Genomic DNA, 13,677 nt, shown 5'->3' on the forward strand with positions numbered 1-13,677 from the left:
ACCTCCCCCTCTTCCTGTCTGTCTGTCCCTATTACTCTGTCTCTCTGACTCTCTCTCTCTGTCAAAAAACCAAAAAACAAAAATAGATAACTCTGAAGGCTCTCATATTCGATGCCAGTGTTATCCTACCCTTTGCAGTCAAAACTGAATTGTTTATGGAGACTATAACACATTGTGAACTTGCTTTCAGTATCTTGGGTTCCAATGTTCCAGTGTTTCTCTGATACCAAAAGACCTGAGAATATAAGAATAATACAAAATACACATATTAATGGTGTGACTCACAAAAGCTGATGCCATATTGGGAACTCTTTTTTTTTTTTTTTTTTTTGTATTTTTCTGAAGCTGGAAACGGGGAGAGACAGTCAGACAGACTCCCGCATGCGCCTGAACGGGATCCACCCGGCACGCCCACTAGGGGCGACGCTCTGCCCACCAGGGGGCAATGCTCTGCCCCTCCGGGGCGTCGCTCTGCCGTGACTAGAGCCACTCTAGCGCCTGGGGCAGAGGCCACAGAGCCATCCCCAGCGCCTGGGCCATCTTTGCTCCAATGGAGCCTTGGCTGCGGGAGGGGAAGAGAGAGACAGAGAGGAAGGAGGGGGGGGGTGGAGAAGCAAATGGGCGCTTCTCCTATGTGCCCTGGCCGGGAATCGAACCCGGGTCCCCCACACGCCAGGCCGACGCTTTACCGCTGAGCCAACCGGCCAGGGCCAATATATTGGGAACTCTTAACCCAAAAAAGCATTCCAGACCCCAGATAGTAATTCTCCCATTGTGTGGAAAATCAGTCAGACCAAATCTAAAGTCTTAAGCTCCAGTTATTGACATCTATTGTTTTCACCCAAAGCAACTGAAAACTCTCATTTAGAAGAATAATTGAGAGATCTGAGGATGTTTAGACTGAAGAGATCAACAGAAATGTGGAAAGTTAATGTTTGGAAGGCTTTTCTAAAGGCACTGGGGGCTCTTCTGAATTTGGGGGTGGGATAATAACATGGACAATTAATTTCTAATGAAATTTGGCTTGTGATTGTGTTGGTGGGATGACTCTGTGACTAAAAGGCAGGGAGAACAATGACGATGTTGCTGAGTTAGGACAGCGTGACTCCTGAGTGACACGAATGTGTGGCCAGGAGTAGTGAGGGACACGGGGGGAAAGCAATGATGAAAATAAAAACTCAGACCAGCAATATTACTTAGAAATGAACTTAAAGTAGTGTTTTGTAGATAATGAAAGACACTGACTTGGCTGACAAGAAAAGAACATTTCCAGATGGCAGAATGGAACAGCAAAGGAGGTTACAATAAGCAGATGGTACGTGGAGAGAAGGGAGATGCCCATCATCTGTTTAGAATATCTGAATGAGGTTTCTGAGAAGTGGGGGAAGAGGTAGATGATCTTAACTTTGGTGCTGAGAGGAAGAAAACCCTGCATCGCCTGATGCCTCTGATCTCATATGTCCCACACTGGGAGAGAAGGGCTAAGGGGCGCTACCCACAGATGTTCCGCTCAGCCAGATGCTGCTGCAGATCCCGTTATACAGGGGATATACTTTCCATTTCCATGCTCTCCCCTTCCTCCTTCTTTGTCTTCATCTTGCAGCAAGTCCTTGAAGATAAACACAGACAATAAAACTTTAGATAGGCAAGTTTCCCTTAAGTTGTGCCCATGTATATCAGTGAGCCTTCAGACTGGCTTAGAATGAGAGCAGCAGTTCTAAAACTGTGGGGGGGGGGGGAGGATTTCCACCCTCCATCTTCCCAAAAGTGAGTATTTGCAATGCTTGAAGACATTTTTGGTTGTCATGCCTGGTGCGAGGTGTGCTATTGGTATAAAGTGAGTAAAGCTAGAGATGCCGCTAAACATGCTACAAAGCCCAGAATAACACCCAGAGGCAAACAATTATTCACTCCCAATATCCATAGTCCTAAGGATGGAATCAAACTAGAGGGTCTGGTTTGGCAGTCTCCATCAGAAACATCCTTGAGCCACCAATTCTTTTTCACCCTATTTGGGGGTTGAGTTGTTCAGAGCAGAGTCTCTAGCGACTTCCCTGACCTTTGACATATTTTGTGCTGAAGGTTGGGAAAGTCAGCAGATGTTGATTTTTCCTTTTTCTTTTCTCAGTGAACATGACTTCTATTCCAAGACAGTTTGGTATGCCTTCATGGTGACTCCTGCTGTAGCGCTGACCTAGCAGTTTTCATTTAGTTAGAGATTGAGGATAGCACATGTGTAAGGTCCAACTTTTAAACTCATAGGGTAAAAGTGTCTAGATACATCTTCTTCCCTTTACCACTCCTGACCTTTCATCCAAAAATGTATTCTGAAGAATTGAGAATGGATAAAATCACCTGTGATCAGTTAGTCTCTCTACTTCATTAGTACATCTTACCCTCCTCCAAGAAAATAATTCTTGTCCTCAACATCTTGTCATTTATGACTTTTCTCAATTTCCAAATCAAAGGTTGGAATATCACATTGCATCCAAAATGTTTTCATATTAGTTAGAAAGCCTTGATGTCTCCAAGAAAATATTATAAAGTTAGTGGGGAAAAGAAAAGGACTAAGTTAGAATTTAGTGTCTTGAAGGCAACGGATTCTTATCTTTGTCACTCCAGTGCTCAGTAGAGTGCCAGGCACATAGCAGGTGCTTAAGAAATGTCTGTCTAGTGAATGAACAGAACTTGCTGAACCAAGGAAAGGAGACATTGAAGTTTCCACAGACTTTTCAGAAATGAGAATAGCCTAAAATCTCAGAGAGATGATAAACTACACTAATTAAATTTGGGCTTGCAGAATTATAGTACAATAGCACTCACAGTTGACTTGGGTGGCAGCAGTATAGGGTGATCCCAATAACTACAAAAAGGCTCAATATAACCATCCAGATCCAGAATTGATGAAAAGAATGAGAGGTTTGTGGCTCGGCTGTGGAGGGAAAAGAAGAGTGTTAGCTCTACTGTATTTCTAACTGCCTAATACCCATAGTATGCCCCTTCTTTTGACACAACTGTAAAGAGTATTTTTTACCTCTTTGCTTGATCAGCTTTCCAATATGCAATTGACAGCTTTCTCTTGCATAACTTGTCAATCAGATAAATGCTTGTGGGCAACTAATGTCCAGATGTCACATATTGAATGTAAAAAATAATTTTGAACTTTTGATGAGTTAAGTAGGCATAAAAAGAACTCTAAGAAGATAATTTAAAAGCCAGTTTGCCTCAGCCACATAGCTCAGTTGGTTGAAGCATTGTTTCAACATGCTAAGGTTGAGGGTCTGATTCCTGGCCAGGGCACATACAGAAGCAACCAATGAATGCCTGTATAAATGGAACAGCAAATTGAAGTTTCTTTTCTCTCTCTCTCTCCTTTCTTCTCTCTCTGATATCAATCAATAAAAGAATTATAAAGCCACTTGTTGTTGTATCTCATTTTTATAGCTGCAAATACTATGTATTACTACTACTAATTAGTGGATGTTGTATCTAGATTTATCTTATTTTTCCTTATCCAGCTATGTCATGCCTTCTCTCTTTCTCTCAGCATGTTCTCTTAACACACACACAGTGGTTGCCTAATGTACAGGAATCATTTTCATGTATTTTCAGATACAGTGTTCACCATCCAGCTTAGAGAGTTTCTGGTAGGGTAGGAGAAACCCAGCAAAGAACTAAGAGTTGATATGGCTTGGTATTAAATGGTATCATCCTGGCGGAGAGCTCTGAAAACTGGCTACCAGCTGCAGAGAGAACATGGGACATGAGGAAGGAGGTAGGTGTGGAGTATAAATGTGTGTGTGTGTGTGTGTGTGTGTGTGTGTGTGTGTGTTACTGCTCTCTGCCTCTCCTGCTCAGGAGCAGCTGCTACACCATTTATTCTTCAACTCTTTTGAGGAATAGTTAGCAACAACATCTGAAGGAAGGACGGGAACACACAAATTAAAAACTATGTTATTTTCTTTTTCTTTTTTTTTTTTTCTCATTTTTCTGAAGCTGGAAACGGGGAGAGACAGTCAGACAGACTCCCGCATGCGCCCGACTGGGATCCACCCGGCACGCCCACCATGGGGCGACGCTCTGCCCACCAGGGGGCGATGCTCGGCCCATCCTGGGCGTCGCCATGTTGCGACCAGAGCCACTCTAGCACCTGAGGCAGAGGCCACAGAGCCATCCCCAGCGCCCGGGCCATCTTTGCTCCAATGGAGCCTTGGCTGCGGGAGGGGAAGAGAGAGATAGAGAGGAAAGCGCGGTGGAGGGGTGGAGAAGCAAATGGGTGCTTCTCCTGTGTGCCCTGGCCGGGAATCGAACCCGGGTCCTCCGCAGGCTAGGCCGACGCTCTACCGCTGAGCCAACCGGCCAGGGCCAAAAACTATGTTATTTTCAAGTAAAAGAGAGAGAGGACTCAATTGAATAAAATCAGAAATGAAAGAGAAGTAACAACTGACACCACAGAAATACAAAGGATTTTAAGAAAATACTATGAAAAACTAGCCTGACCAGGCAGTGGTGCAGTGGATAGAGTGTTGAATTGGGATGCAGAGGACCCAGGTTTGAAACCCTGCTGTTGCTGGCTTGAGTGCAGGCTCACCAGCTTCAGCGCTGGGTTGCTGACTTGAGCATGGGATCATAGACATGACCCCATGGTCACTGGCTTAATCCCTAAGGTCACTGGCTTGAAGCCCAAGGTCGCTGGCTTGAGCAAGGGGTCACTCACTCTGCTGTGTAGCCCTTTGGTCAAGGCACATTTGAGAAAGCAATCAATGAACAAGCAATCAATGAAAAACTGAGATGCTGCAATGAAGAATTGATGCTTCTCATCTCTCTCCCTTCCTGTCTGTCTGTCCCTATCTATCCCTCTCTCTGACTCTCTCTGTCTCTGTCAAAAAAAATAAAGAAAGAAAAAATACTATGAAAATCTACATGCCAACAAATTGGATAACCTAGGCTAAATGGATATATTCCTAGAAACATACTACAGTATCTTCCAAAACTGAATCTGGAAGTATAAGAAAACCTGAATAAACTGATTATAACTAATGAAATTGAAGATGTAATAATTTTTTAAAAATCTCCTAACAAACAAAAGTCTTGGAACTAATGGCTTCATAGGCTAATTTTACCAAAACATTCAAAGAGGAACTAACATCTATTCTTCTCACACTGTTCCAAAATATCCAGAAGGGTGGAACACTCCCAAGCTCTTTTTATGAGACCTGCATAATCTTAATCCCAAAACCAGACAAGGGCACTACAAAGAAAGAAAACAATATCCCTGATGAACACAGATGCAAAAATACTCAACAAAATACTAGCCAACTGGATCAAGCAATATATTAAAAAGACCATACTCTATGACCAAGTGGGATTTATTTCAGGGATGCAAGACTGGTAAAATGTTGGCAAATCATTTAATGTGATTCATCGCATAAACAAAATGAAGGGTAACGATTACATGATCACATGATCATATCAATGAATGCAGAAAAAGCATTTAATAAAATCAAGCATTTATTTGGGATAAAAACGCTCAGCAAAGTGGAACTAGAGATCATTTCTCAATATAATAAAGGCCATATATGACAACCCACAGCCAACTTCATACTAAATAGGCATAAACTAAAAGCATTTCTTCTAAGATCAGGAACAAGACAGAGATGTCCACTTTCACCACCTTTATTCAACATACTATAGTTCTGGAAGTTCTAGCCATAGCCTCAGACAAGATAAAACAATAAAAGGCATCCAAGTTGGAAATGAAGAAGTAAAACAGTTCTTATTCACAATTGACATGATATTGTACATAGAGAACCCTAAAGACTCCACCAAAAAACCTACTAGATCTAATAAATGAACCCAGAAAAGTAGCAGGATATATAATTAATATTCAGAAATCACTGGCATTTTTTTGTGTGTGTGACAGAGACAGAGAGAGGGACAGATGGGGACAGACAAGAAGGGAGAGAGATGAGAGGCATCAATTCTTCATTGCGGCTCCTTCGTTGTTCATTGATTGCTTTCTCATATGTGTCTTGACCTGGGGGCTACAGTAGACTGAGTGACCCCTTGCTCAAGCCAGTGATCTTGGGCTCAAGCTAGTGAACCTTGCTCAAAACAGATGAACGTGTGCTCAAGTTGGTGACCTCAGGTTTCGAACCAGAGTCTTCCACGTCCCAGTCTGATGCTCCATCCACTGCAACACCACCTGGTCAGGCTTACTGGCATTCTTATACACCAAAAATAAACTATCAGGAAATAATTAAGAAAACAATTCCATTTACCACTGTTACAAGAAAAATAATGTACCTATGAATAAACTTAACCATGGAGGTAAAAGACCGGTATGTACTTGGAAAATTACAGCACATTGAAGAAAGATCTTGAGAAAGATACAAATAAGTGAAAGCATATATGGTTTTCATGGATTGGAGGAGTTAACATCAATCATTAAAATGTCCATACTACCCAAAGCAATCCACAGATTCAACACAATGGCTAATAAAATACCAATGACATATATCACAGATCTAAAACGAAAAGTATTGCCCTGGTCTGATAGCCTGGCTGATAGAGCATCATCCTGAGATGCATAGCTTTGGGTTTGATCCCTGGTCAGGGCACATACAGGAACAGACTGATGTTTCTGTCTCTCTTTTCCTCTGTCTCTAAAATCAATAAGCTTTAAACAAGATTCCAAAAATTTATATAGAATCAAAAATGACCCCGTATGGCCTCAGCAGTCTTGAGAAAGAAGAACAAAGTTGGAGGTATCAAACTATACTACAAGCTCATTGTAAAAAACACCTTAGTATTGTCACAATAACAGGCATATAGATCAATGAAACAGAACAGAGAGCCCACAAATAAATCCATGTCTTTACTGTCAATGAATATTTGACAAAGGAAGCAAGAACATACAATGGAGTAAAGACAGTCTCTTCAATAAATGGTGTTGGAAAAATTGGACAGGTACATGCAAAAAAGTGAAAATAGACCATCAACTTATACCATATACAAGAATAAATTCAAAGTGGATTAAAGACTTAAATGTTAGACTCAATACCTTAAAAATCCTAGAAGGAAACATAGGCTGTAAACATTTCTTTGCAGCAATATTTTTACCAATATATTCCTCAGGCAAAGAAAACAAGGGAAAAAAAAAAAAAGCAAATGGGACTACATCAAACTAAAAAGCTTTTGCACCGTAAAAGATAGAATAAGCAAAATAAAAAGACAACCCGTTGAATGGGAGAACATATTTGCCAATGATACATCTGATAAGGGCTTAATTTCTAAAATATATAAATATCTTATACAACTCAACGCCAGGAAGACAAACAATTCAATTAATATATGGGCAAAGGACCTGAAGAGACACTTCTCCAAAGAGGACAAACAGGTGGCCAACAGACATATGAAAAAATGCTCAAGGTCACTAATCATCAGAGAAATGTAAATTAAACCTGCAATGACATGTCACCTCACACCTGCCAGAATGGTTCTCATTATTAAATCAACAAACAACAATGCTGGTAAGGATGTGGAAAAAGGGAACCTTTGTACATTATAAAAAGGGAATGCAGACTGGTGCAGCCACTGGAAATGGAATGGTGGAAAATGGTATGGTGTTACCTAAAACAATTAAAAAGAAAACTACCTTTTGACCCAGCTATCTCACTTCTGGGAATATATTCTAAGAATCCTCAAACACTGATTCGAAATAATATATGCACCCCTGTGTTTGTTACAGCATTATTTACAATAGCTAAGATCTGGAAACAGCCCAAGTTCCCGTCATTAGATGAGTGGATAAAGCAGTGGTACATATACACAATGGAATACTATGCTGCCATAGAAAGAAGGAAATCTTGTCTGATCTGTGGTGGCACAATGGATAATGTGTCAACCTGGAATGCTGAGGTCGTTGGCTCAAAACCCCGAGCTTGCCCGATCAAGGCAGACACAGGAAGCAACTACGACTTGATGCTTCCTGCTCTTTCCCCTACTTTTTCTCCTCCTTTCTAAAAAATAAATAAGATCTTTAAAAAGAGAAGAAACTCTTACTTTTTGCAATAGTATGGGTAAACCTATAAATTTTTATGTTAAGTGAAATAAACCAGGCAGAGAAAGACAAATAACATAATCTCACTTATAGATGGAATTGAATGAACAAATTAAACTGATAAACAAAACAGAAACAGAGACATGGATACATGGAACCGATTGACAGCTGTCAGAGTGGGTGGGGGTCGGGGACTGGATGAAAGAAGGTGAAGTTTTTAAGCAAAAAAAAAAAATATATATATATGTATATATTGTAGACACAGACAACAGAGTGGTGATAGCCAGAGGGAAAGGCGGGTGAGGGTAGGTAGAGGAGGGCAAAGGGAGAGAAACTGGGGATGAAAGAGACTTTGCTTGGGGTGATGGGCATATGATGCAGTATGCAGATGAGTTACACACCTGAACCTGTACCCCAATAAATTCAATTAAAAATAAATATAAAAATAATTAAAGACATATGGGTAGTTCATCCTCTTCTGATTTACCCGGAATAGCTTACAGTAAATATTGAACATTTACTAACTTATTGTTTCTCATTTTTCTGATGACCAAGTCTTGTGGACAAGTTTGGGAAGTTGAAACCTTTTCCTTCTTGGATTTCCATGATAGCACATTCTTTTGTTCTGTCTGTGTGATTCAGTTTTCTTCATAGGCTTTTCTTTTCTTTTCTTTGTCTTTTAAATCTTGTTGCTCCCTATGGTTTCATTTGTGGTTTCATTCTTTCCTCACTGGCCCCAGTTCTCCTGGGCAATCTCCTCCACACCCAAGGTTCAAAACACCGTCTAATTTCTAAATCTGTGCATTGTATTCCTGATCTCATTTCTGAGCCCCAGATTTGTATATCCTGCTGTCAACTAGAGGGTTGGATGCCAGCTTCTCCACTTGGTTAAAATTCAACTCGCTATAGTCTTCTTTTTTAGTTGAATTTATTGGGGTGATGCTGGTTAACAAAATTATATAGGTTTCCAGCCCTGGCCGGTTGGCTCAGCGGTAGAGCGTCGGCCTAGCGTGCGGAGGACCCAGGTTCAATTCCCGGCCAGGGCACACAGGAGAAGCGCCCATTTGCTTCTCCACCCCTCTGCCGCGCCTTCCTCTCTGTCTCTCTCTTCCCCTCCCGCAGCCAAGGCTCCATTGGAGCAAAGATGGCCCAGGCGCTGGGGATGGCTCTGTGGCCTCTGCCTCAGGTGCTAGAGTGGCTCTGGTCGCAACATGGCGACGCCCAGGATGGGCCGAACATCGCCCCCTGGTGGGCAGAGCATCGCCCCATGGTGGGCGTGCCGGGTGGATCCCGGTCGGGATCTGTCTGACTGTCTCTCCCTGTTTCCAGCTTCAGAAAAATGCAAAAAAAAAAAATTATATAGGTTTCCGCTGCCTAATTCTAAAACATATCTCTGTACACCATATTGTGTTGAACTCACTATATTCTTTCCAAGGCATATCTGCCACTTATATTCTCAGATATCAGTGAATGGCAATAGCATTAATTATGTAAACAAGAGTAAAGGCTTGTATTTGTGCCCAGTAGGCTTTCATGAACTTTCTATTCTATATTCAGAATATCTCTGCAATTGATTCCTTTTCTGTAAATCTCTTGCAGAAACTGCCTTAGTTCAGGTTTTTTTAATCTCCTACCTGGTAGCCTCTATACTGGTCTCTTTGCCTCTGGTTTCTTAGGCTCTAATAACTCCTACACACGACAGTATCCATTCTAAAATGCATGCGATCATAGTGTACCTACCACTTAGAGACTAGGGAAAGTTAGTTTTTTCTTTTTCTCTAAGATATCAGATTACATGGAGACATCAAGTGATTACCATTGTTGGCCTCTATAAGAGCAGATAAATATTGACACCCAAAATAACAAAGAAGCTCTTGCTGTTATCCTCGGAGTGCAGAAATTTCACAGGTTCTGACTCACTCCTGGCTTCCTCTGAGAGACCATTCCCAGCCATCCTCAAGCATCACTCAGCCTAGAGTCATGATGTATGTGTAAGGGAAAGAAGGAGGAACCAATAACAGCAAACTGGCACTGTCATAATGCCTATTAGGAGCCAGGTACCACACCACAACAGACTCAGAATCCAAGTGATAGTTCTGTGAGGACACCTGCACATATGACTTATTAAACACCATGAGTGCAACTCTCTGATTTATTCCCTTCCACGCACACACATATTGATACTCCTTTCAGTACATCAAGGATAAGCACATTTGGCATGCCCAGATTAAAAGAATTCTAAAGCCAATTTATTTAAGTAACAACTATAGGGGACAGGGTGAGTGGAATTTATACAGTAAAGCTTTATTCACATTGACTTGTAACATTTCTATAAATCATACACCTAATTTGTTTGTTGATACAGTCAGGCCTTAAGTACTCACAAACACATCATTTGCTTTGCCTCTAAGTGACACCTGCAGTAGAATCAGTAAGATCTGAAACATTTCTACACTCAAGTTCTCTGACCATAGAGACAACACTAGTATCTGGCAAGATGCTTGCTATGTGGTAACTACTTTTTTTTTTTAAATTCACTGAGAGGAGGGGAGGCAGAGAGACAGACTCCTGCATGCTCCCTGACTGGAATATACCCAGCAATCCCAATAGGGCTCGATGCTCTGCCCATCTGGGGTGTTGCTCCATTGCTCAGCAATCAAGCTCTCCTTAGAGCCTGAGGAGGAGGCCATGGAGCCATTCTCAGCACCTGGGGACAACTCGCTCCAATTTGGCTAAGGAATGCAAGAGGGGAAGAGAGAGAGAGAGAGAGTGAGAGAGAGACAGAGAGAGAGAAGCAAGAGCGTGAGGGGTGAAAAAGCAGATGGGTGCTTCTACTGCGTGCCCTGACCAGGAATCAAACCTGGGACATCCACACACTGGGCCGACACTCTACCACTGGGCAAACTGTCCAGGGCTGTGATAACTACTAAAAGATGGAATAAAGGAATGAATAAACACGTACACTTAATCATCTCTTCATTAATCATTGTGAATGTCAACCAAATAGGGAAAGACCTTGTATTCGGAGTTAGACTGAAAAGGGATGCTGCTCATCCTTAGAGTGAAGGAAGAAATGAGAAAAGGTGTATTAGGGAAAAGAAGATAAACCTGGTCAGTCTAATAATGTCATTTTTAAATAATAGCTCCATCTTTTTATTTGAAGGGGTACATCCTATTTCCTATAAGTTACCAAACTACAGTGCACAGGCCAAATGTGGCCTACCACCTGTTTTTTTAAGCACAATTTTGTTGGAACACAGCAATGTTCTTCATTTATGTCTCGTCTCTGGCTGCTTTGTGGTGTAAAAGCAGGATTGAATTGTTGCAAGAAACTATACGACCTACAAGACTGAAGTATTTTATTTACTATCTGGCCCTTTTCTGAAAAATGTTGCCAACCTCTATCCTAGAACATCATATACACCAGTATTTCAAATGTAAATAATGTCCAAAATAAAACATGACTGAGGCTGCTCTTACTGATTTGAGTACTACTCCCCCCATTAGTCAGACTCTAAACTTGGTTAAAGAATGACGGGGAGCACAATGTAGTTAGTAGATGAAAAAATGATGATATATTAAGTGAAAAGTACTGCTGAATTAATGAACTATCTTTACGATTCAGACTCATTTTTATATATTTCTGAGAATACATAGAGATGATTGAGAAAGAGAAACTTGGACTATCAATAAAATCATCAAAATTTAGTTTATATTTGAATTAAATTTATCCGGGAAAAATTTATTTATTGAGAAAAATAATGAAATAAGTTACCTCAAGACAAAAAAGATCTAGAGTAAATCCTTCATCAGGATGAACTATTAGACTGTCTAAAATACCTCCTCTACTACAAGTCAAGAGAAGAGGAAAACATAAGACATACTATTCGTTATATATTATACTCTATACTTAGGTACTACTTTATATTAAACTCAGGGTACTGTTTCTTACAATGTAGCCCCAAAATATATTGTTAAGAGTGAGGCTGAGAGATGGGGAAGTGGCCCCGTTGGTCCTCCATATAATCAGCCATACAAGTTAGACATGTGAAATAAATATCTAAGTTCTCCTGTGACAGCCCATTATGGATTTGACATGCACAAATTTATATAAACCCAACCTTTTTCATTTTATGTTTTCATATAATAGACAAGACTTCACTTCATGGGAACAGAGAAATATATAAGTTTACCACCTGTAAAGTAAAGTATCTAGTCATGGTATTTGCTCAAAATTGATCTCTATTTTCAGGGATAGTCCACAGGTAACTTGTTATTCTCCTTCTTCACCAGACTTGGTTCTGAATAAACCAGTACTTCTTTAAATATGCTGTCACCCACAAAAAAAACACAGGGATTTGACACAATGGGACTACAGAGGAGGAACACCCAAAAAGAAACTGCTACAGCCCTGAGGGCAATTCCAAAGAATGACAAATATTAGTGCTTCGATGACAACAATATTGTTTCAATAACTTTGCAAGATGACTACTTGCTGGATAGCACTTATTTGGATTCTAAATTTTAGAACGTTTATTAAAGAAAATAAAATTAATCTAGTGACATTGTACAGTGACCATAAGTCACAGTAACATTGTATATATTATTTTATTTGCATTGTATGTCTAAAAATACTTAAAAAAAATACAGTACAGCAAAGTCAATGTGCACAATTCTAAACTGCATCTAGCTAAGTTACTTTCTTTTTAGTTTCTCCACAGTAGAAACTCCCCAGAAGGTGACTTACATGTTTTCCAGTTGAAGATCTGTGACACTGTTAAGTCTCCATATTTGACACTACATGTGAAGTTGTGATTGTTCGCCATATTGAAATGCAGTTCACTGCTGATATTGTAGAGCTCAGTTTCAGGATCTTGGGAAACTGTTTCTTTGGTGGCATTTAATTCTTTCCCATTTTCCAGCCAGGAGAGGTGAGGTTTTGGAAAACCTCCAGAGGTTGAACAAATTATCCTTTTGATGTTAGTGGATTGAGCTCCAAGATCAGTTATATTTGGAACAGGGAAGTCAGCTGAAGAAAGAAAAAGAATAGTACATATCATTATTCACCTGTGTGTGTTGGGCATTGTTTTATATATATATATAATATATATTAAGTGAGAGGAGGGAAACAGAGAGACAGACTCCCACATGCACCCCAACAGGGATCCACCTGGCAACTCCATCTAGGGCTGATGCTCAGACCAACCGAGCTATCCTCAGCACTGGGGCCAAGATTTGAACCAATTGAGCCACTGGCTTCAAGAGGGGAAGAGAGAGAAAAAGGGGAGAGGAAGGGGAAGAGAAGCAGAGGGTCGCTTCTCATGTGTACCCTGACTGGGGATTGAACATGAGATGTCTGCACAGCAGGTTGATGCTCTATCCACTGAGAAGATAGCCAGGGCCTAGGTTGTTATATTTTTAATAAAGCATCTAGCTTTAATAAGAATGTAAAAATGAGATATAATTTACAACTTCCTATAAGTCAGTAGTTATATATAATCCAAAGACTAACTTTGGTTTGAATTGGTTTTAGCAATTCTCTGTCCCTTTTTTTTTTTTTTTTTGTATTTTTCTGAAGCTGGAAACGGGGAGAGACAGTCAGACAGACTCCCGCA

The 13,677-nt window shown here is 40.6% G+C and overlaps 1 protein-coding gene across 1 annotated transcript in view; it reads right to left on the reverse strand.

Moving 5' to 3' along the window:
• Window positions 1–12,348: 12,348 nt before the first annotated feature.
• Window positions 12,349–13,677, reverse strand: part of CD80 (CD80 molecule) — a 29,701-nt gene continuing 28,372 nt past the window's right edge. The window contains 2 exon segments of the mRNA XM_066346916.1: window positions 12,349–12,392; window positions 12,810–13,091. Of these exon segments, the coding sequence (XP_066203013.1) occupies window positions 12,349–12,392; window positions 12,810–13,091 (326 nt within the window).

This window comes from Saccopteryx leptura, chromosome 8 (genome assembly GCF_036850995.1).
Source record: "Saccopteryx leptura isolate mSacLep1 chromosome 8, mSacLep1_pri_phased_curated, whole genome shotgun sequence".
NCBI classification, from domain to species: Eukaryota; Metazoa; Chordata; class Mammalia; order Chiroptera; family Emballonuridae; genus Saccopteryx; species Saccopteryx leptura.